General features: G+C 42.6%; 2 protein-coding genes across 2 annotated transcripts in view; both read left to right on the top strand.

The window, feature by feature from the left end:
* Nucleotides 1-24,274, top strand: part of LOC105065189 (olfactory receptor 3A10) — a 77,565-nt gene that overhangs the window by 4,376 nt on the left and 48,915 nt on the right. Inside the window, exon 3 of the mRNA XM_074342581.1 lies at nt 387-530. The gene's annotated coding sequence lies outside the window, so the exon portion shown is untranslated. The remainder of the gene's footprint in view (nt 1-386; nt 531-24,274) is intronic.
* On the top strand, nt 17,153-22,500 carry LOC105065186 (olfactory receptor 1P1-like). Its single transcript, XM_074342582.1, has one exon. The coding sequence runs from the start codon at nt 17,465-17,467 to the stop codon at nt 18,434-18,436; it is 972 nt and encodes a 323-aa protein (XP_074198683.1). The 5' UTR covers nt 17,153-17,464; the 3' UTR covers nt 18,437-22,500.

Genomic DNA, 24,274 nt, shown 5'->3' with positions numbered 1-24,274 from the left:
CCTGAACTCCATGCCAAGCCACTTGCAAAGACCTCTCCAGAGACACTGGGGGGCTATCTTGGACATCATGGAGAACTTGGAGAAGCCCAGTGTGCATGGAATTATCATCAGGGTCCAGGTCTGTGGTGCTTTTGCTTGTTCTGAGTATTGACTGAGGTGCCCATTTAGTCCTACTAAGACCGGAGAGACACACTGAGAGATGTGAAACATGGCAAGCATCACTATTTGTGTGTGTTTTCTTCCAAAGGGCTTCTTTCAGTTTCTGTTGCATAGGAAATAAATGCTCAGGGGAAAGTGAGAATCAGGTAAATTTGAGGAGAATAAAGTACTGTTGCCAGAGAAAGCAGGGGAGATGCAGAATTAATATTCCCCCTTTTCTTTTCTAGGAGGGCTTTTTCTGGAGAAGGTGGCCACTTTGGCTCACAGACAATGTATAGACCTCTCATAGCCACGCACGAGGAAAATATGGCACAGAAGCTACATGATGGGGAGTCTTCTGAAGAGGAAGAGATTTTCAGTAAGGATGCAAGGTAACTGATTGGGGACAACTTAAAATTCTCATCTAAAATGAGGAAAGAATGAAAAATTTAATTATTCCCTTCAAAAGTAGAAGCCTCGGCATTTTTCTTCTTATCCCAGGGCACCCAGAGATGGCGCAGCAGAGGTGGTTCTGACCACAGAACCGGGAGAGCCAGACAAGGAAAGTGAGGCAGCACAGGAGAGTGATGGAGTGTGAGCCCCGTTCCCCCGCAGGCCGCCTGCAAACTTTATTTTCAAATGTTGTCTTCTCAGCATTGCTAATAAAATGCTTCTTTTTCTCCCATTAAGATGTACAAATTCACAACCAATTCTAGCCACATGGTGAGGACTTAAAATGTAAATAGTTGAATATTTATAAGCAAAGAACAAGGGCCACAGGCAGGAGAAAGCAGGGCTGAGGCTAGAATCCCTCACAGTAGGCAGTGCTTCCGTGAGGGGTGACGTGGGCACAGGAGGATGACTAGAAGGATGAAGAAGGGCTTCTCTCCCTCGTTTCCCCAGTATAGTCAGTCCCTGGGAACCGGGAAGCGTGTCGTGCGCCGGGGGCAGGATCGTGCAGTCACGCCACAGCCGGTGCTGATGTCCCCACTGCTCTGGCCGGCGGCGGCTACTCACAGCACGGCTGCCCCTGCTGGCGGGGGCCCCGCTCACAGGGGCTGGGGCAGCCAGAAGATTTGCGTCCCTGGGCTGCCTCCACCCTGAGGCCAAGGCCTGGCTTTTCTCCGAAGCTCTCAAACTCGTGTACAGATGTGTTTCCTGTCATGGTAGGGGGTTCTCCACCCTTTCAAGCTGGTGGAAAATTCTCATTGAGTTTTTTCTTCTCTGAAAAACGCCCAACCCTTGGAGAGCCAGCTGGAGGGACAGGGTAGAGAATGTGTGAGAGCAGCCATTGCCCAAGGTGGCCATCCCCAGGCCTCCCCTGGGCTGCCCTGGCCTCTCCTGACCCCACTGAGGGTCCGCCACGTGCTGCTCAGCTCCCTCCAGCTCAGCCCAGCACCAAACCTCCCCACTTCCTGCCTCACCCAGCACAGGCCTGTGGCTGCATGATTTCAAGCGAGTGTGTAATGACAGTGCCACCTCCGTCAGCTGTGAGGTTCTTCCACTCCTGCAAAGAAAACCATTAGTTGGTCACATTTAGTAAGCCAGGGATGGTTAAAGTACCTTAGTGAGTAAAAGAAATTCTGAATGAGTCAATAACGGTGACAACTACAGCGAGGAGAATGACGGGAGCTGTTTACCAAGCACCTGCTCTGGGCCAGGTGCAGTACTAGGCGCTTAGGTCACACCATTAGGTCATAAGAACAGAAAGTCCCCATGCCCGCCCAGACTCTGTAATGAGTCAGGGGTTGATGTCAATGAGGGAGGTGGACATGAAGACAAGGAGCTGATGAGAAGCCAGGGATAAAGATCCTCATGTTGCTGGGCTTCCCAACGTGCGGGCCAGGATTCCAAGTAGCTCCAGGTTCCTATGTGGGGATGTTTCCATTATTTCAATGTTGGTACATAGAGGGAGGCTTAGGTAATATTTTTTATGTCACACTACCTCCAATTTGCACAATTCTTTATTAGTCTCAAATGCTACCCTAATGTATTTCTAAATAAAAATGCCCAAGAGTAAGGCTCTGCTTTGCCCAGCTTGACCCAGATTGGGCAGTGCTTTTGCCAGAGCACAGACTTCACCTGGCCCGCCTATCTGTCCTTGGCTCAGGGACACACCCTGGCTCTAGGAGTCAGCTGGTACAAAAACCATGGCCGCCTAGGGCTGCCTCTGTCCCCATCGTACTGATGGGCAAACTAGCTTGAAGCCCGGCTCCTTACTGAGAACTGAGTGACAGAACAAGGGAGGGAGATACAAGGCCAACAGCTACTGAGTGAAAATTCTCACTGATTCTAATGAAATCTGTCAGAAGAATTAGCCATTTTTAAAATGATAATGAACTGGGGCAATGAATGATTAGGGCAAGAATGACACAGAAGAGTTGTAGGGTTCGGAGGAGGGAAGCTGGGGAGAGTCCATGAAAAAGGTGGGACTTGACCTGGGCCCGGGTTACATGCCAGACACTGTGCCTGGTGCTGGAGGAAGAGTTGGCTAGGACACAGTCCCTGTCCTCCAGGCACTCCTAAGACTGGGAGGAGGGACAGACCCCTGAAACTGTACATAGAAGACAGTGTGTTGACATGACAATGGCAGTGTGCCAAGTGGTGGTTCAGCTCTTGGTTGGCTGGAAAGGAGTAAATGTGAGGGATGGCTTGGAGGAGGGGAAGAGGAAGGAAGCCACGCAGAAGTTTAGGCTGACGAGATGAAGGAAAGTCCTGGTCTAAACAGGACAGTGCAGTGATGAGAAGCGTGAAACCCCAGGTGTGCTCGCGCGTGTGCAGCCTGCTTCCCGAGCATGCAGCGCGAGGCAGGAAAGGCAGCGTGTGAGGCCGCGCGGGGAGCAGGGGACCAGTCCTGGGGGGCCTGGCGGAGGCACGTGGGTGTGACCAGGCAGCACAGACTGCAATGTTTTAAGCAGAAAAGAGACATGATCAAGCCTGAGTTTTAGAAAGAGCACTTTGCAGGTGGCCTGGAAGTAGAGAGTCTGAGAGATCAACTTGGGGGTTTAGACTAAGTAGGAACTGGGAGGAAGTGGGGCGCCAGACCAGAGGTTTTGATGCAGCTGAAGCAGGTTTGTGGTGGGTACACATGAGTGAGAACTGGAAGGACAAGCGCTTATGTTCAGAGAAGTAAAGGTTGGACTTTTGAGATTTTTTTTTTTTTATGGTAGATCCCAGATGATAATAAGGTCCAATTGTAGCCTGGGGGTGGGGTGGGGGGTCAGTGAAGCATCGGGAATCCAGGAAGTGATGAGAAAGAGCTCGAACAGTCTTGTAAACTCACTCCTTTCTCCTTTCAGTAGCTCAGCAGAAAGCTAGCTGAGCAGGTACCAGCGGGGTCGGGGAAAGAACAGGCTCCCCCTTCTCCTGTCATCATTTCTGTCCTTGGGCAGTTCCCAGTATTAGTGTTACAGGTGTTTCCCGCCTCCTGGTCCCTATAGTTGTGGGGCACTGCCGGCGGCTCGCTCCCTGCAGGAGTGCTAGCCACGGGACCCACAGTCAGAAAATACAGCTCCCATTCAAAAGGGCTGCCAGAGAAATGGCATCTATATAATTATGAAAAGGAAGTATAATTTCTCAAAATATGATATGTAGACCTCTGTACTGAAACGTCCCTGGGGTGCTTATTTAAAAGTCAAATAAATAAGGCTAGTCCTGGACACCTCCCCTTTTGAAAAATAAACAAAGCCAGGCACTACTTAAAGTGGTGAAGACACATCAATAATATACAGTAGCAATAATACAGGAAAAGAGTCCATCGTGAACTGAACTCAGCTGCACCTGAGGTGACCGGGGTTTTAAAGGGAGAATGAGGGAATAGGAAGGGGGAGGGGGGCTCTGTAGAGTGAGAGAGGTGCAAAAGGTGGGAAGGGTGGGGCGTTGGCCACGTGAAACCCATCTGTGTTGGCTAATTGCCGCTTATCAAAGTTAGGCTCCTACCCTCTCACAGAAGCTAGACCAGGGCCCTCTCTTCAGGTGTTGGCTGGGACAAACAGCCAATTCTTCAGGCAGCCTGGAGTGTTTTTCAGGGAGCTGGGGTCGTCCTAGGTGTGTGGCCTTGAGCTGTTAGAAACTATGTTAGTGTTTGTTCAAGTCTATAGGCCAAGTTTGAATCTGGAAGAAGGCTCAGAGGAACCTGGCTAGAATTGGGTCCAGGAGAGAGCCTGTCACCCTCCAAACCAATATGCCCACCCCTCCTGAGTCAACCTCTGAAGCAGAGAGACCCATGTGAACAAGCCCTGTTATGCTCACTAAACTACTAAGGTCTAGAAGGAGGGAGGGAGATGGGGGGTGCAGAGGTTCCCTGGCTTCTTCAGGGCTGGAGGTCAGCAGGGATTTGAGGAGGGGAGAGGCTGGGCAGGGGAGTGGGAGGATGACTGGGGGCAGACTGCATTCTTCTCTTGGATGCTGGATGGCAGCCCCCCACCCATGGAGGTCAGGGCGCCTCACTCCTGGGGAGCACCAAGTCTGACCAGCTCTGGCTCCTGAGGCCCTGGTGGGAGTGAGATGTTGAGACCTGGGGGATGGCAGTGGGGCACCAGCTTGGGGACATGAGGGGAGCACACCCACTCAAGAAGAAGACAAGTCCTGAGGCCTGAAGCAGAAGTGGGAATAGTGGGTCAAGGTGAGGCTTTACGTACTGGAGGGTAATGTTGGAAAGAGATTTTGGTGCCACACTGCGGAGTGTTTTGGATTGCAGGGTGGCAGGAAATTTAGACCTCAATCTGTGAACTGTATGAAGGCTTCATGTGGGAGAGGGTCACACTGCAGAATGGTGGAGCCTGGCTCCCTGACACATGAGCCACCAGACTAGCCCTGGACTTACTTAACCAGATTCTCACATGAGAGGTCAGTAAATTTCTTTCTTATTTGACCCACTATTGTGTAGGGTCTCTATTGCAGCAGCTGAACTTAGAACCTAATAAAACAATGGTTACATGTACTGGTTAACTATTGCCACAAGAGTGCTATGTGACAAGCCCACCCCAAAACTCACTGGATTGGAGTAACGATTGCCACCAGTCTGCGGCTTAGTTGGTACAGCTCTGTTTTAATGCTCTGCTGGCTGGGTTTGCTCTGCGCCTCACTCCTGGTCTGCAGATCAGCCAGGGCGGGTCTTTTCCACGTGTGTTCATTCTGGGGCCCAGGCTGAAGAGGCAGCATCTACCCAAGAGAGGCATTTAGGGCAAGGCACAAACCCATCAGGCTTCCTCCATCCTAGGCATGGAGCTGGCACTCTCCCTTCTGCCTATTCCATGGGCCGAAGCCCCCAGCCAGGGAACGAGACAGTACACTCTGCCCACAGAGAGACGCGGCAAGGGTGTAGATGCAGGGATAGGTGAGCACTCCAGGCCAAAAATTCTATCCCAGGATGTAACTGAGTCTTGATCTGGGATGTGTGCAGACAATTTTGATTTTATTCAGCGCTCATATGACCCGCTGGTAAGGTTATTTCTGGTTCTATAGCAGAAATGAGTGTTCCACAGAATGCACAAATTCCACTCTCCCAGTTGTCATCGTGAAAGATAGTGCCCACTGGTGTGCAGAACCCAGCACTGTTCCCTGTTAGTTCAGGAACCCTGACAAGGCAGGAATCACATCTCCTTCCTCTGTCCAATGTCTAGCCGCAAGCCCTGCCCAGTGGTGAATCAGGAATATTTCTGAGGGAATTTTAGACCATTTCTTCATTCCCCCCATATGATTCCTTATACAGACTGGCCACCCAAAACTCAGCACGTGCTGCTGTGCATTCGCCCCATAAGCTGCAAAGGGGCTTTGCCAAGTGGAGCCAGGATTTGTACCAGGTCTGTCTGATGTTGAATTGTGCACCCACTGCCTCCCATAGAGACCTCACAGAAGAAAGGGCTACACGGGTTAAACATCAAAACAGGTTGGTGAAATTTGCTCTCTAGAGGTCATATGAGACTGGAAAGGTTCTCTTGCCTGAAATATCCTGAAAGGAAGGCTGCCTAAAGGTGCAACCCTAGGGATCCACATGGACTTAAGGACAATTTTAAGATCAGGGAGATTCACCATCAGAACCCACACAGCTTCACAAAGTCCCTTAGCCTCTCCATCATCTCTTTGTCCCTCTCATCAGAGCAAAAGCAAAACCAGCCTCAGATGCTCTCCGTTAATTTTTGCCTTGCCCAGTGCACTTTGCATTCTAAAGGAGAACCACTTAAAGGGAGCCATGATTAACCCTGAAGAATGCCACCCTCACCACTGACTTCCAGGCACAGGGCATGTGGATGATAGTTGTATTTTAGGGCAGTGATTCATGGTAAGTTGTTTCCTCCAGTCCCTAAAAGGGGCTATTGGATATCAAACTATCTCAGGCTTAGGCTGATAAAAGTGGAAGGATGAGGAACCCAGAATTGTCACAAGATGTGTTGGTTATGATGATATGATGTAAAAGATTTCAGAGCTTTTTATTAAAAGTGGTGATCCATGGCTCTCTGGGCTGAGTAAGGGATTCCCTTAGTGGATTACAAGAGGCTATTGTGCAGCAGCTTTTAAAAATAAGACAGACCAAACAGTCTATCTCAAGATATATGTGTTGTGAAGTGAACAAAGCAAGATGTGGTACAACATGTAGAGTAAACCACTGGCCACATGTGGCCATGTAAATCCAAATTTAAATTAATACAAATTAAATAAAGTTTAAAAGTCACTTCTAAGTTGCACTAGCCACATTTCAAGTGCTCTATAGGCACACGTGTGACTGATGGTACTTTCCTGGGCAGCACAGGGAGACTTTTGTTTTAAATTGAACTATGGTTGATTTACGATGTTGCATTAGTTTCTGGTGTACAGCAAAGTGATTCAGTTATACATATATATACATACATATATACTTTTTCATATCTTTTCCATTATAGATTATTACAAGAAACTGACTATAGTTCCCTGTGGTATACAGCAGGACCTTGTTTATTCTATACAGTAGTGTGTTATCTGCAAATCCCAAACTCCTAATTTATTCCTCCCCCACATTCCCCTTTGATAACCATAAGTTTATTTTCTGTGTCTGTGAGTCTGTTTCTGTGTTGTAAATAAGTTTATTTGTGTCACATTTTAGATTACACATATAAGTGATATCATATGATATTTGTCTTACTTCACTTAGTATGATAATCTCTAGGTCCATCTATGTTGCTGCAAATAGCATTATTTCATTTTTTATGGCTCAGTACTATTCCATTATATGTATACACCACATCTTCTTTATCCATTCAACAGGTAGACTATTTTTACCATTATGATTCTATTGAATGATGATGGTACAGAATATCTCCAAAGGACATGCAAGAAACTGAATTGTGGTTGTTTTCAGGGAAGGGGACTGGGAGGCTGCAGCACCATATTTCCTTTTGTACCTTTTGAATTTTATATCTATATTTGTGTTAGTAAGTTAAAAGATAAATTAAAAAAAAAAAAACTTTGGAGTTAGGGATTCCCATATAGGGTCACTAGGTACTAAGACAGTGGTTCCCAGGAGATTACTTTGCAATCAGCCAAAAACAAAACCAAACCTTAAGCCCAAATTCTTAACAGATTTTCACATGTTCCTTAATGTTATTGTGGCAAGTAAAACACAATTCATAAAAAGCAATAGCACCTTTACAGTAATTTTTGGTCCTTATCTATTTTTTTCCCAATTAATGTATACTAAATGTATAACTATTATCATGAGGAGGTCCAAAGACCATTCTGTTTTTGAATATTGGTTAGGGGTTCTTCACTGGGGATGTGCTCCAGCAGAGACAGAGTGAAAAAAGCAAGAAGAGAAGGGAGCCAGGAAAAGGCCCAACCCATGAAGCAGGGAGGGGCAGTTCCAGGATGGCAGCTGTGTGACAGGCTGAGGAAGTGACTAGCACATGCTGGAGCACAGAACCTGGAGGAGGGGGCTCAGAGGGAAGTGGGCGCTAACTGCTAAGCCCCAGGGCACTGGAGCACTGAGGGTATGGTGTGGCATATAGTACAGAGAGGGACGAAGAGGGAACTGAGCATCTGGGCTCTCAGGAGCAAAAGCGAACATAATTAGAGTCTGTTATTAAGCTCTATGGGGAACAATATTTACACAGTCATAATTCTGTAAAAACTACCAATTATCTGGAAATAGTGACATAACTAAACCACAAGAATGGACTGAGAGTGGGGGTGTAAAAGAACTAATTTGTAGTCAGTGTTATTAGGAATTCAATAGACAGTGTTTAAAATGGATAAATCAAGAACTAGAAGTGCAAAGAGAAGTGAAGAAGAGCACCAGAAAATTCAGCTAAAACCTGCTCCCTAGAAGTAACCCGGCCCAGTGAGGTGGCTCAGGAAGGTGGGCGAGGAACCAGTCAGGGGCAAGGAACTACACTGGACCATTTTGTTTCACTTAAAACTATTTGAATGGTGCACTACGCATATAATACAGTTTTTGGTTGTTATTGTTTTGTGTGGTTTTTTTTAGTTCATTATTTTGTGATTCCACCCCCCCCCAGCTTTAATGAGGTATTACTGACAAATAATTTTAAATTTTTAATCCATTTTTTAAAAAAGAGTGAGAAGAACCAGCTTCCAGAACCAGGAGAACACGAGCTATTGCAGCGTCGAGAGGGATATTTGCATTAATACTAGTTTGATGATTTCAGTCAGTTGCCAAGTAAGGATGTATCTGGGGTCCAAACAAGAAAAGAGCTCACTCCATTGCTCAGAAGAGCAGTGAAAGGCAGGAACTTGATGGGATTGGGAAGTGAGAAACAGTTGAACTGTAAGAAAGAAGGCAGCCAGGAGTCCCAGGCAATGCTGGCCACCAACATACTCTTCCTGGGAAGTGTTTGTGCCCTGAGATGTCTGTCACATGAGTGAAGATGGTTTCTCATGGACACAAGAGGCAAATTGCCTCCCCTTGGCATGAAGGGTAGCAGACAAGCCCTCAGGGAGTGCTTCGAGACTCCCTGATAGTTGAGCCCATCAGTGCTTTGACAATGAAACAACCTGATTTTCTGAAGGGGTCTGTTACTGAGCATTGTTGAATGTGGGAACACAAGGTGTGTTTGTAACTCCTCTCTGAGACAGCAGGTTTGTGTGAGTGCCTGTGCACACACAGACACATGCACACACACAATAAACTTCAGGAGATAGAGGGAACTCAGACCTGAGAAAACCAGATCAGAACTACCCCTTCCTGATCCTGTTTCCATGGAAAAGATCTCTCTCTCTCTCTTTTTTTTTTTTTTTTTTTTTTTTTTTTTGGTATTTCTGTGGTGTTGGTTGTAGCTTCTCCATTTTCATTTCTTATTTTGTTTATTAGTGTCTTCTCTCTTTTCTTCTTGGTGAGCCTGGCCAGAGATTTTTCAATTTTGTTTACTCTTCCAAAAACCCAGCTCTTGGTTTTAATGATTTCTGTATTGTTTTTTAATCTCTATTTTATTTATTTTCTCCCTGATCTTTATTATTTCTTTCCTTCTGCTGACTTTAGGTTTTGTTTGTTCTTCTTTTTCTAATTCTTTTAGGCAGAGATTGTTCTTGTTTTTTTTGAGGAAGGCCTATATTGCTATGAACTTCCCTCTTAGGACTGCTTTTGCTGCATCCCATAGATTTTTGTGTGGTTGTGTTTTCATTGTCATTTGTCTCAAGGTATTTTTAAATTTCTTCTTTGATTTCATCATTGACCCATTAGTGTTTTAATAGCATGTTGTTTAGTCTCCATGCAGTCATTTTTTTTTTTTCTCATTTGTCCCCCTCTGTGGTTGATTTCTAGTTTCATGCCATTGTGGTTAGAAAAGATTCTTGAAATAATTTCTATCCTCTTAAATTTGTTGAAGCTTCTTATATGTCTGAGTATGTGGTCTATCCTAGAGAATGTTCCATGTGCCCTTGAAGAGAATGTACATTCTGCTGCTTTGGGCTACTAAGCCTATCTGGTTTAATTTGTCATTTAAATCCATTTTTTTCTTGTTGATTTTATGACTGGTGATTTATCCATTGAAGTAAGTGGTGTGTTAAAACACTACTTATTATTCTATTGCCATCTCTATTTCTCCCTTTAATTTCTATTAATATTTTCTGTACATATTTATATGCTGCTCTTTTGGGTACACAAATATTTACAAATTCTATAGCCTCCTGTTGAATTGACCTCTTTATCATTATGAAATGGCTTTCTTTGTCTTTTTTTTTTTTTTTTTACAGTGTTATGTTTATATTCTCTTATTTTTATTTTTTACTTTGTTTATCTGTTATAGGTTTTTGGTTTGTGGTTACCATGAGGTTCATATGTCATTGCTGGTGAAATGGGGCTGTGCTGGGTCTAAGCTCTGATCACATCTGCAGCAGCTGTATTTAGAGGACCAAGTGCAGATACCCATTCTGGGGAGGGCAGCTGCTGGTGAGCCAGGAGCTGACTGTCATGAAGGATCTGTAGTGCGTCAGCAAGCATGTCCAGGGTCTGGAGTTTCCTGGCACCCACTACTCCTGGTGCCCCTTAGTCCTCAATGTTCTCTCAATAGAAGCTCACAGACCATTGTGTCCCAATATTTGTCTCTCTCTCCTTCCCTCCACCAAGCTTATCATGACCTTCTCATAAAAATTCTGAGAAAAAACTACATTGAGTGAGAATTTCCATGACTTCATACATTTTCTACTATCTGAAGAGGTTATTTCCTCCACACAAGGTATCATAATTTTAGCAGAGCCATTTTGTGACTGAATTAAAGAGTGTCACTTCAGATATCATCGACCAAAGGAGACAGTTTTGGATGGAAGGGGTGGCTCTTTAGCTGAGCCCAAGAGACAAGCAGTTAATAACTTTTCTGAAAGGAACTCCCAATGCTGCTGGACCACATAGTTCTCCCTTTCTCAGCAACTGCTCCTGAGGGGATGTAGAGGGCAGGGGGCAATTATTAAGCTTCAAACTCCCACAGGAGCCCTGAGAGGCTCACACTGAGGCTACCTGGGAAATATATACATAGCACAAGTCCCTTTAGAGCCCAGGGCTGAGAACCCTACGGTTATTTCAGAGGTCCTGATGTTAATGAACAGAAATACCCCAGTCTGCAGTCCTGCTGCAGTGGGGGTGTAGGACACGCTTGCTGCAGCAGAGGCAGGTAGCCTGCACACGAGTCTGTTATTATGTTCATTGCTCCACAAAGGAACAGCCTCTGAGTACTTGAGCAGATTTTTCATGTCAGTTCCCAATGATGCAGAGCATTGAAGAGGCAGTAGGTCCTCAGTGACGAACCCAGGCAGGAAGGTAAGCTTGACAGCTGGGGTGGAACACAAGCCCCAAGACGGCCCCCGTGCATGACAGCAAACAAGGACCAAGCTGTCCTAGAGCAGAGAGGGCTATGAAGGTGGATAAGGTATGCCTTCCATCTCTGCAATGATAAGAGTCAATTGGGGAAGAAAATACCTAAGCATTTGTTAACATTCTTAGGAAAGATGATGTAAATCTAAAAGACTTCTCCACCTGGAGACAATAGATTCCTCAGGCAGTTTATGGCAGCCACCAAATGAACAGAGAAAATAAGCGATGGGAGAGAATGGACAAAGGAGGATCCCTGTGGCTGGTGTGTCCAGAAAGGCTTCACAAACAGGACAGCAGGAAGGAGTAAGAGCCAGCCCCCCTCCTTGGACAGCATGGGTGCACTGGTGAGAGAAGAGTTTCTTTTACACACAGAAAATCCCAGGGTGAATTTTTTATGATGGCTGTGGATTTCATATTCTAGCCCCGGTGGGGAGACTCAGAAACTTGGGCACCCTGAAAAAGGGAGCATGTGATTTGATCAAGAAATTCTTTCCAATGGGACTGGTTCATGATATTAGAGGTCTCAGTTTGGGTGGGAATTGAGAATGTGCACTAATCTCTCTCCTACATCAAGGCAAGCCTACAGTTTGTCTGCAGCCAATGAAAGGTTCTGGAATTCTTGAATGTAGGGTCAGTGGATAGTACCCCTCCTTCCACCCACACGTGAATTCAGGGAAGCTGCCTTTTTGTTTTTCTCATGTTTGTGGGCCTTAGTTTTCAGAAGGTAAACTGGAGAAGTTGAATTATGCATCTTCCAGTGTTCACGCCTTCATACACTCAGACATTGTTTAGTGAACATCTCTTTGGTGCCAAGTATTATCTTAAGCCCTGGGGAATTTCATGATGAACAGAGCACACAAGGACCCTGACTTCCTCAAGCTTTCATTCTTGTGCTGATGCTGAACTTGATGAAGCAGATGTTATAAACTGTAGTGGTGTTGAAAAGAGGCCAGTGAAGGTTGATAATGGAATGCCCAGCAAGATGCAGATAGCCTGAGAAGTCGTCTTAGGGACATTTATGTTGAGACCTCAGGGATGTAGAGGACTTAGTGCATTAACAGGGGTGATAAGTGATGGTGGAGAGAATGTTCCAGGAGAAGAAAGAGTAACTGAGAAACCAGAGCTGAGGACTAGCGAGTGGGGTTGAGGGAGCCTGTGTGTCCAAGAAACTGAAAGATATCCTATTTGGTCTAATAGAACAGGCAGTGTCAGATTGATGGTGGTGTTGAATGGACAGGTCACAGGGAGACAGTCATGGTCAGGCAGGCACTGATGGAGGGAACTCAGGGGACCCAAGATGGCATCTGTCAGCCCTCAGAGAGAGAGTCAGAATGGACAGCGAGTTGGCCAGTAGGAAGCTATTTAAGCCGAAACATCAGCTCTGCCTGGCCTTTCTCCCTTCCAAAGTACAGGACACCAGTGCCCAGCACCAGGAGTTACAGGGGTAAGAGCGGAGCCAGATTCTGCTACTCATCAGTGTGTGACCTGGGGCACCTCACTCAGCCTCTTCCAGCCTCACTTTCCTCATTGGCACAATGTCTGCTTCCAGTGTCTCTAAAGAGGTTTAGGATGTTCCTGGGTCTGGGGTCCTGGTGGGACCCACTGAATGTAAGTTCTCTTCCTTTAGCACTGTCCTGCCCCCAACATCGTCATCCTCCTCAGCAGGGAGGCTCTGGCAGAAACCTGCTTTGCTGTTTGACTTTGCAGGAAATGCTCTTTACTTAGGAGGGTCTTGCTCTGAGCCTGTATTGACGTCCGGCAGAGCCTGGCATGCAGCCCAGTGTGCTGAGTCCTGCCCCGGCCAGGTGGAGGGTGATGCCCTCAGAGATCACTGCATCCCAGTGTCTCTGTCAGGCCCTCCTCTTTCTGGCCCCTCAAGGAGTTGCTCACCCTCTTCCCCTCCGTCTGCTCCTGTGTGTTGCTCATGGGGACACACTGCTGATGGGTTACCTGTCACCCCCACTAGCCCATCTCTCCCAGACTTAGACAGCCACTGATCTCCATTGCTTATTCAGGAAATTTCATATAAATTGAATCATACAATATGTTAGCCTTTGAGTCTGGCTTCTTCCACTTAGCACAATGTTTTCAAGGTCCATCCATGTTGTAGTGTATCAGTACTTCACTTCTTTGTAATTGTCAAATACCATTCCATTGCATGATGTGCTAGATCTTATTGATTCGTTCACCAGTTGATGGATATTTGGGTCATGTTCCATTTTGGTCTATGATGAATAATACTGCTGTGAAGATTTAGGTACAAACATTTATGTAGACACATGTTTTCATTTCTCTTGGACGTGAAATTGCTGAGTCATATGCAAACTCTCTGTTTAGCCTTTTGAGAAACTGCCAGACCATTTTCCGAAGAAACGGAACCATTTTATATTCCCACTTGCAGTTTATCAGGGTCCCAGTGTCTCCACGTCCTCGACAACTCTTGTTATCTGGCTTACTGATTCTAGCCATCGAAGGCGATGTGAAATGGCACTTTGTGATTTGCATTTCCCTAACGGCTAATGATGTTGAACATTTCTTATATGCTTCGTGCTGATTTGTGTGTCTTCTTTGGATAAATGTCTATTCAGATCCTTTGCTCATTTTAAAACTGTGTTAGCTGTCTTCTATTATTGAGCTGTAATTTTTCTTTTTATATTCTAGACAATCATCTCTCATCAGATTTATGATTTGCAAGAATTTCCTCCCATTCTGTGGGTTGTCTTTTCAGTTTCTTGATGGTGTCCTTTGAAGTACAAATGTTTTACAATTTGATGATGTCCAATTTATCTACATTTTCTTTTGTTGACAAAGCTCTTGGTGTCATATCTAAGAAGCCATTGCCCGATCCAAGGTCATGAAGATTTATTCCCTATGTTCTTCTAAGAGTTTTATGGTTTTAGCTCTTACATTAAGATCTTTAATACATTTTGAGTTCATTTTCAATATTGTCTGAGGTAGGGATCCCAGTTCATTCTTTGGAAGGTAGATATCCATTTGTTCCATCACCAACTTGTTTGATATAAAGATTACATCCTTGTGTTTGCATTAGCCTCCATGCCTTTGCCCATCATTTCATTTTCAACTGTTCTGAATTCCTTTATTTTAGCTCATTCTCTTGTATACAGAGTAGAGTTGGGTTTTGTTGGTGAGTCAATTTATAGTTTTTTCTTTAAAGGGGGCATTAATCTCATTTATATTTATTAACATGACTGATATGTTTGGCCTAGTTCTGTCAGATTATTTTACCTGTCACACTCTTTTATGTCCTTTAGTATGTAGTCTGTTCCTTCTCTTTCTTTCTCTCTCGTCATAGGACATATTCCATTCTGATAATACCTCAATGTAACATGTGCCCTGAGTCCTCTCTTTCTTTAGACAGTCTCTTTTGTTCCTTAGTCTAAACAACAAGAAAGTTAAGTTGTAGCATTTATTCTCTTCTTCCTTCCCTCTTTTCCACCCTCCAATAACACTATTTTATCAACAGTATTATCTTTCTTAGTCTATCTTTGTTTTCTTGAATAGGCTGAAACACCTACTATTTGACAGATCTGCTTAATATTCAATTCCTTTTCTCCTAACTGTTCCTCAGGGAAAATCAGGAATTTATTATACTTTTCACTTTCCTCTTCCATCTCCCATTTATTGGTAGTTATTTCCACATTAATAGAGTATATTAATTTACATACTGTTTTACCACATTTAACCCCACATTTTGATCTTAGTTCTATAGTAAATATATACTTAGTGCTTTTTACTAGTCCTTTTGCTGAGGTTACTTCAACCCTTTTTGATTATCTGAAGCTCCTGTTCTAGCAGTTTCCCCAGGAAGAGTTCATGGGAACAACATTCCTGGAATTTCTTTATGTTCTGAACTTTTTGCTTGAAGCCCTTATACCCAAAGTACAGATTGGCTGATATCAAATCCTTGACTCACCTTTATATTTTTGAGTTTCCTGAGCTGTTCTTTTATTATTTTATGCCTTTGAATGTTGCTGTCAGACTGATGCCAACCTGATTTTTCCTCCTTGTCACTTCCTTGATTTTTTTTTTGGGGGGGGGAGCTGGCTGTCTGAGGATTCTTTATCTTAAAAGTGTCATAATTGTACTAAAATATGTTTTGGAATTGACTATTTTTTAAATCAATTTTCCCAGGTGTAAGAGATGTCTTTTCAATATGTAGAGTAAGGTTTTCTTTCATTTCAGTGAAGTTTATTTAAATTATAATCTTAAATATTTCTTCTATTCCAATGTTTGGTTATCATCTTAGAGGCTCTGTTTATCATAGACTGGGTCTCCTTTATTAGTTTTCTATACTCATCTCTTTCTCTCTAACTTTTTAATCTCATTTAAAATTTTTGTTTTATTTTCCTTTTTAAATATCTATCCTTTATGTCCTTTCGAATGATTTCTGTATTAGTCATTTTCCTTTGACTTCTTAGAGTTTTCGCTGAAGAAATGACTTCTTCAATTTCTTTCTAGCGTTTCCTCCATTCCTATTTCACATCTTCCTGGTGTCTAGACATTTCTTCTCTGCGTTTCTTTATTTCCCCTTTGTAATATTCTTTCCCAAACCTTAACTGTCTTATGAAATTTTGAAAATTCTTGGCGATATACTGTACTGGAATTTTTCTCTATAGAGATATTTTTTTTTCTACAGAATTCTCTGTAAAGCTTGAATTTTTCAAAGTTTTCTTATAATTCTTTAAATCTTGCTGTATCCAAGGCACTATTGCAGCTACTATTTTGCAGAAAGCAAAATATATCAAAGAACCTACAGGTAATACAGGGACAAGAAAATGTTCAATTCAAGTGCCAACAGAAAAAAATCATAAAAATTCTGTAGACAAAATATTGTGCAAATTCGGTGCAGGGACAACCTTTTCTCCATGGAAGGACCAGTGACATTTTCTGTAGTAGGTGATACTGGTGTGGTAACGCGTGGAATTTTACCAACAGTCATGGAGAGAAGGCTCATCCATATACAATTGCCTCACTCATCAGGGGAACAAGCCCTCCCTACTCCCGATGTTTCTCTCTGTATGAAGACCTCTCCTGTTAGACCAGCAGCCCTGACCTCTGCACTGCTTTATCCAGTGACTCATCTGATTGCTGACTTTGGGGCCTCAGCTTCTCCCTTCTCATCAGGATTCTGCTCACTTTCAGGAAACAGCCACTTTGCTCTCTTCTTCCCAGTTTTGTCTTTTAGAGGGGCGGGCTCTTCCCCTGTGGGAGAGACACGTGACCGTCCAGCTGAGCCTGTGAAAGGGGAAAGAGATTTAACTTTCGAAGCATATTTAAAAGCTCACTTAGTGAACACAGCTAAGGTACATTTTCCCACTTCATCTTTTTCCGTAAAGAAGGTGGTTTTTGCCTCCACCTGACTGATCGACTCTGGGTCTAACTAACCTTCAGTTGGTTTCACACCTGGGAAAGGAACAGGCTTTTCACATATTGGGTCTCCTCAAGCATGAATGTCACTTCCTGCTCAAGTAGCTTTAGTGGCCCTTTATAACAGACACAGTAAAGTTCCAGATCCTTTGCTTTACACAAAGGACCGTGAATCAACATTTTACAGGATTTTTTTTATAGACAGTTATGTGTATCCCATTAGACTGACGTTTCTTTGAGGTTAATGATTATCACTGTCTTATTTATCCAGCAGTCCACCAGGTCTAGAGTTGGTACCTAATACCTGTGGAATGAATGAATGAATTAAGTGAAAACTTCTAGACTCTCCTGAGAGTGCAGCTGAAGAAAAAGAAACTACAACTAAAGAAATTTGGAACAGAAAGGAGGGCTGAGAAATAAACCAAGAAATCCAGTTTAATGCCCTTAAATTGTCTCCCACACTTCCTAGTATATTGTATCTGGTAGGCTTCAATAAAAAGTATACAGCGCACGTAGTAGGTGACCAATACCCATGAACTAAGATCATTCTTGTTTTTCTTCTCAAGAGTTGAGAGCCTGGTATGCTCATCAATCATCTAGAGTGGAATGTGTTAGAAGAGTGTTAATGGGTGTCACTCAATGTCTCTTTCTCTGACTTCTGTGCTCATGGCAGGAGGGAACCAGAGCAGCATCTCTGAGTTCCTCCTCTGGGGACTGTCTGAGCGGCCAGAGCAGCAGCACATGCTCTTCCTGCTGTTCCTGTGGATGTATGTGGTCATTGTGGCTGGGAACCTGCTCATTGTGCTCGCCATTGGCACTGACAGGTGTCTCCACACCCCCATGTACTTCTTCCTCGCCACCCTGTCCTGTGACGACATCCTTTTCACTTCCACCACCGTGCCCAAGGCCCTGGTGAACATCCAGACCCAGAGCAGGTCCATTTCCTATGCAGAATGCCTGGCTCAGCTCTACTTCTTCTTGACTTTTGGGGACATGGACATATTTCTCCTGGCCACAATGGCCTATGACCGCTACGTGGCCATCTGCTACCCTCTCCACTACACAGTGGTCATGAGCCACCGGCGCTGCGTCCTCCTGGTTACTGCCTGCTGGACCCTTACTAGTCTTGTTGCCGTGACCCATACCTTCCTAATATTCCGACTTTCCTTCTGCTCTAAGAAGATCATTCCCGACTTCTTCTGTGACCTGGGACCCCTGATGAAGGTGTCTTGCTCTGACACTCGGGTCAATGAGCTTGTGCTCTTCTTCTTGGGGGGAGCAGTCATTTTAATCCCCTTTGTGCTCATCCTGGTCTCTTATATCCACATTGTTTCAGCCATCCTTAGGGCCCCCTCTGCCCAAGGGAGGTACAAGGCATTCTCTACCTGTGGATCCCACCTTGCTGTTGTTGCCTTGTTCTTTGGGACTGTGATCAGGGCTTATCTGCGCCCCTCGTCCTCTTCCTTAAACTCAGTAGAAGATGATGTATCAGGGGCCGTCATGTACACAGTGGTGACTCCCCTGCTGAACCCCTTCATTTACAGCCTGCGCAACAAGGACATGAAGAGGGCCCTGGGGAGGCTTGTCAGGGGCAAGGTCTCCTTTTCATGAGGCAAATGACTCCTGCAGAGAAACTGCAGGTGTCCTCCATCCCCTCAGTGAGGAACGTCACAGAAATTTCTACCTCGAGTGTCTCATTTCTGATTCCCACATGCACCTTGTCACCACTCCCCTCCCCTGACTCTGCACCATGAGTTTGATATTATTGAGGAAAATCAAGATTTTGTATATTTCTTTACAGTTAATCTGTTAAGAGTGGCATATCTATTCACTTATTTTACTTATAAAAAAACTTTTCATGAAAGCAAATGTCTTTTGCAATGTTCATAATTCTAAAGGTCTGGTCGGATTTTGATCAGTGAGATTATGGAGGTTAGGTTAATGTTCAAAAATATTAGCAAGTAAGATCAATATTGGATGGCAAAGGGTTTACAACTTTAAGTGAACGTGTATTTTTTCCTCCAAAAAGAGGAAACTACCTAAACACTTACTGAATGAAGCTTATGAATCAAAAATCCTTGTAGCCGTTAAAACAAAGCTCTCAACAATACAGGAATGATCTATGTTATTTTCAGTAAACAGGTTTATGAACAATTAATAATGAGAAGATAAATAAATAAACTTAAGGTAAAAATTATGGTAACTAGTGTGTAGCTATTTTCTAACCTTCTTCCTTACCTGCTTAAGCCAGGACTGATCGTGATACTGACTTTGCCATTTGCACTCAAGGAATCTTGTGTCTTCTCAAGGTTCTTTCTGTTGCAATGTGTGGGTCCTCTAGTCTCAACCAAGACTGAATCAAAGATGATTGGAGAGTCTGATTTTTATTTCTACATTATAAAATTCAGAAGCCCATACCAAGGCAGAGAGTGAGGGCAGAATCATCGTCTAACGTGAAGACCATGGAACAAACTCATCACCAAGTTTCATGAGGAAAGCATCCTGGGCTGGGTCCCAGGAGTCCTGGATCCTAACCTAAGTGCCCACACTTATTTTGTATAAGTCTAGTATTTTCTTCCATGAAATGAAATTTTTGATATTTGTCCTGCTTATGTATGTAGGATTTTGTAGGGAACATGATAATGGTTTAGCTATTATAATAGGGAAATTCTGAATAATTGTAGCTTTAACAAGTTGGGCATTTATTTTTCTTTCATGTACTGATAAGCAGTCTCATGGTATGTTGATATAGCTTGTATTCCAAAAGCCTCACATAATTATAAAGAATTCAGGCTCTTGATTTTCTGCCAGCCTCAAAGAATGGTTCCATAGTGTAGTCCGAGGTGACTGTTAAACTTCTGCCAATAAGTCTCCATTTTAACTGATAATAAAAAGGAAAAGTCAAGTAGAGGACACAACCTTTCCCATGAAGGCCAAAATCTGGGGGAAGCTGCACAGACCTCTTCCATTTATGTCTTATTGGCCAGAACTTGGTCACTTGGCCTCACCTAGCTGCAGCTGAGCCTGGGAAATGTATTTATTATATTTGGTGTCCAAATGCCCAGATAATATTATATTAATGTGGAAGAAGCAAAAACCTTCCATTGGGGGAAAGCCAGCCATCTCTTCTCCATGGGGTGCCATGATGGCAGTTAAAAGCCCTGCAAGCATGGAGAGCTGATAGAAACAGGTGAGCTCATGGCCACTCACTTGGTCTCTCTTTAAATCCTTAAGGCTTTTGGAATACAAGCTAAGAAGATGCCTTCTTCCTAGTGATCGTAGATGTTTCTACGTGGAGTGGCAACAAGTGGGAATGGCTGATAATTGTGCGGTGCCTGAGACATTCTCTGGGGACCATCCTGTCCCCATACCCTCCTTCAAGTGAATAACTAGAGGGACAAAGCTAGGGCCTGACCAGTTATCAAACAGGGCAGCAATATCTCTGGGATCATGAGTACACATGTCAAATTAACCTGACATCAGAGAGCACAACCAGAATAAAAATAAATAATGTATGCCATGTGAGTCTAAATTATTGGAAAAGAGTTAGAATTTTAAAATAAGCCTGATGAAAATACTCAAGGATATTAGGGAAGATACTGAGAATATAAAGCATAAAAAGAACAAAGGGAAATATTCATTATGAAACATGTTAGTTGAAGTAAATAAGTCAACAGAGAAGATAAATGGCAGGATGGGTGCAGGAAAGAAACGAATTAGTGATCCAGAAATCCACAATATCAGATAGTGGTACTCTCCTAAAGGCAGTAAGCCCTGAAGAATAAAAATACCAAAAATGGGGGAGGGGTAAGAGAGAGAGAAGATATAAATAAAAAGGTCAACTTCTACAAATGAAAGTCCCATAAAAAGAGAGAGAAGAGGGAAGGAAATGTTTCAAGGAGTAATGTTCATAGATTTTCCAGAAATACAGTATATGAACAACTTATGAATGAGACAGCCCATGAAATTCTCAAGAAAAGTAATAATTTTTAAAAATCTCTGAACACCATATAATTTAAGAACACCACAAAGTAAAAGTTTTCAAAGCTTCCAGAGAGAAAGAGAGGATTACATATAAAGAAGCAAAATTAAGATTGAATTCAGATTTCTCAACAAGATGTCACATTTAAAAAAACAGTTGGATAATCTTAAAAAGTACAAGAAAATAACTTAAAAAAATGTATGTGCACTACAATGGAATTTGACACAACATTGTAAAATGACTATAACTCAATAAAAAATGTTTAAAAAGTATATAAATTAACATCCAGCCAAAGAGTCAGTTAAATTTGAGGGCACAATTATTCTCAATTACAGAAGGCCTAAAAAGTTCTCCAGACAAGATGTGCCTTGAAAACACCCTTGAACAAAGAACTCAGATAAGAAGGGAAATATATTCAGAAAAAATGATGTGACAGTTATGGAAAATGAAGTGGGAAAATAATATAGTAAAGTTTATTCTTGTTGACTAAAAGAGCAAGACAAAATACAGAAAATGTCTGAAATAAAATTCTAAAATACTAGATAACGTCAACTATTTAGTGGATGAGGGGAGAGGAATAAAAGGACATGAAAGCATGATAAATGGCTTTTGGGGGGAAATGTAGATGTTTTTAAGAAATCTGTGGGGATAAATTAAAATGATATGTGTTGTAAGAGGAAGCATCCTTGCTTGCAAAACAGAATGTGTAACTTTCAAACCAACCTCAAGGAGAAAGTCCTGTTAAATAGAAAGCAGTAAATGAGAAAAAAATTCAGAAAAAAATCTAGCAAATGGAAATGACTGAGTTTGCATGTTTTATGTATATTACAACATCCCCTAACAGAGAATACCCATTCTTTTAAGCAAACATGAAACGGTAGCATGTACTTTGCCACAAAGAAAGTCTCACTACATTCTAATGAAAACATATTCATTCTCCACTGATATGTTCTTGATCTATAATGCATAATACAAATATGTTTTCTAACCATACTGCACTAAAGTTTGAGATTAATCCTAAAAGAACAGTTCTAGTGAAAATGAATATACGTATGTTCATGTATGACTGAAGCATTGTGCTGTACACCAGATATTGACACAGCATTATAAACTGATTATACTTCTATTTTAAAAAAATGAAATAGGATAGTCCTAAAATTACCAAATATCTGGAAATTTAAGAAGGTATTACTAGAAGTGAAGCGTACAAAATAGACTTTAGGTTCAAAAGGAAATCATGAGGGAAATTATGAAATATTTGGAACTAAAAAACAATAAAGAAAAACTACAAATTAAAAGCAAATTTGATTAAAAGATATAGTTTCAGTTTTAAATAGGTTTATCAGGAAAGAACTGCAGTTGAAAACAAATGATCTAAGTATCCAAATTAATAAATTGGAGACAGAACAAGAAGAGTAATCCTAAAGAAGTAACTACTTATATTTGTCATAGTTTTATTGTAGATGTTGAAGAGGTTTGGGTTTTGCTATCTTTGTTGCACTATTTTCTTTTTGAGGAGGGAGATTTAAGAAACTATGCCACTGTTTCCACATTTATGCTCCCTGCACGTCTGTATGTTATAAAAATGTTTACTTAAACACGATGAGTATTGTGAACCACTATATACCTAATGTATATAACTGGAGACTTCCTGGAAAAAAATATGACATTCTAAATTGGTCCAAGAAGAAATATAAAATTTAATAGACCTACAAGCATTGAAGAAAGTAAAATGATAGTTTTGGGCTTCTCAACTGCCCCTCCAGAATAACTCCATAGCCAAACTTTAAGGGAACTTTCAAGCAAAACTACAAGCTCATTATGAGCTAGAAAACCAGAAAAAAATGATATAAGTAAATTATAAACCTTTAAGTTATAAACAAAAAGAGAAAACTCTGAACAAAATATTATCTGATTCTAACTGTATTAAAAAAATGCAGCATATTCATGTGGAGTATATCTTTGGAATGTAAGGATGGTTCAAAAGCAGAAAAATCTGTCAATATAACACATTCAGGGGCACAAAGAGAGAAATACCAAGGGAAATACAAGTTTCTCACCTGTTAAAGAAACCCTTTGGCCTTGGAGGATAGGCAGAACAGAGGAGATAATTTCCAAGGAAAACACCCTTAAGTGTTTGGAATGAATGTTCAGGAGGAAGTGATGTCAAAGACTGGGGATCTTTGCGTGTAATAGATAGAAGGTTTGGGGCAATGTTAAATGCTCATGGGGTCGAAGGAGTGGTGGTAGTAACGCTCTCAAAATGTTTTCTGGGTTCAGCCCAATGAAAAGGTTCATCCAGACTATTCTAATCAAAGGTCACTTAACGTGAAGAACTTTGGAGAGATGATATTGTCCCAGTTCCTTATGGTACAAGTAGAAACAAGCCCAGCCATAGGAAAGAACTTTTTAAGGTCACAGAGCAGTGGCTAAAGTCCACATTCATGGTTTTCATTCTCAAGAATTTTTCCCTTGGAGGGAAGCTCATTCTCTTTAACCCCAAAATGTCTGGAGAGTATCAGGAAAGAGACACACTTCATCTCTGTTCTTTAGTCCATCTTGGCAGGCACTGCACCCAAAGGCGGGAGGCTGATGACTTTGATGGCCCAATGGGGCTGTGGAGGATGAACCCTCAGCACACACATCCTCTCTCCTCTCCTCCATCTCTCAGTCCTACTCTCTGTCCTTTGAGGATCATTTCATAGCCAGAGGAAGCAGAAGAGGAGTACCTAGACTGCTTTGCATCATTCTACCTTCAGCAAAACTTAAAACTTTTCTTTTCCTGGTTGGAAGTGTGGGGCCCAACAGTAACATCAAAGGTGCTACTCATCCCATGGCCATATGCTAATGGGAAGTGATTCCATATAGGAATTTTATTCTCATCTCCCATCCTTATTCATTCTTCATTTTCTCTACACCCACCTTTGACCTCATCAACATTCCTTAGGCATCTAATTTGATACTCCTAATTCTCTCATCCTTTCTCCTCTCCCATCCTCTCACATCCTTCCCTAATTTCTTTTTCCTTCTTACCCCTTTTGCTCACCATCCTGTCCCATCCCTCCCTATGTCCTCATATTTCATCTTCATTCCTCCACCCTCATTCCTGTCTTACTTCTCACTCTCATGCCTTTTCTTCCCATCTTCATCTCAGCCCATCCTTCCAGTTTCATGGCCCTAAGAAGAGGTCACAGAGAAGCCAATCTCCAGGTGTAGTCATAGACAGTTTGAGGAACAATACAGCAGAGAAACAGCAGAATTACCAGGACAGGGTAAGCAGCCTTCCAAGGGAAGCTGAAGAAAAGGTACAACTCAGAAATGGATGAGCTGAAATCTGGATAAACATCAAGATGAAGAAATTCTCTAGGTTGGAGTTGTACTGGTGTACTAATAAAATAACATTAGAAGGAGACAAAGAGGCATCACTCATAGGGACTACATTTATGGATATTTTTTGAGTTAGGAGG

The sequence above is a fragment of the Camelus bactrianus genome, chromosome 16 (assembly GCF_048773025.1).
Source record: "Camelus bactrianus isolate YW-2024 breed Bactrian camel chromosome 16, ASM4877302v1, whole genome shotgun sequence".
In the NCBI taxonomy this organism is placed as follows: domain Eukaryota; kingdom Metazoa; phylum Chordata; class Mammalia; order Artiodactyla; family Camelidae; genus Camelus; species Camelus bactrianus.
This window is presented reverse-complemented; position numbering and strand designations above follow the sequence as displayed.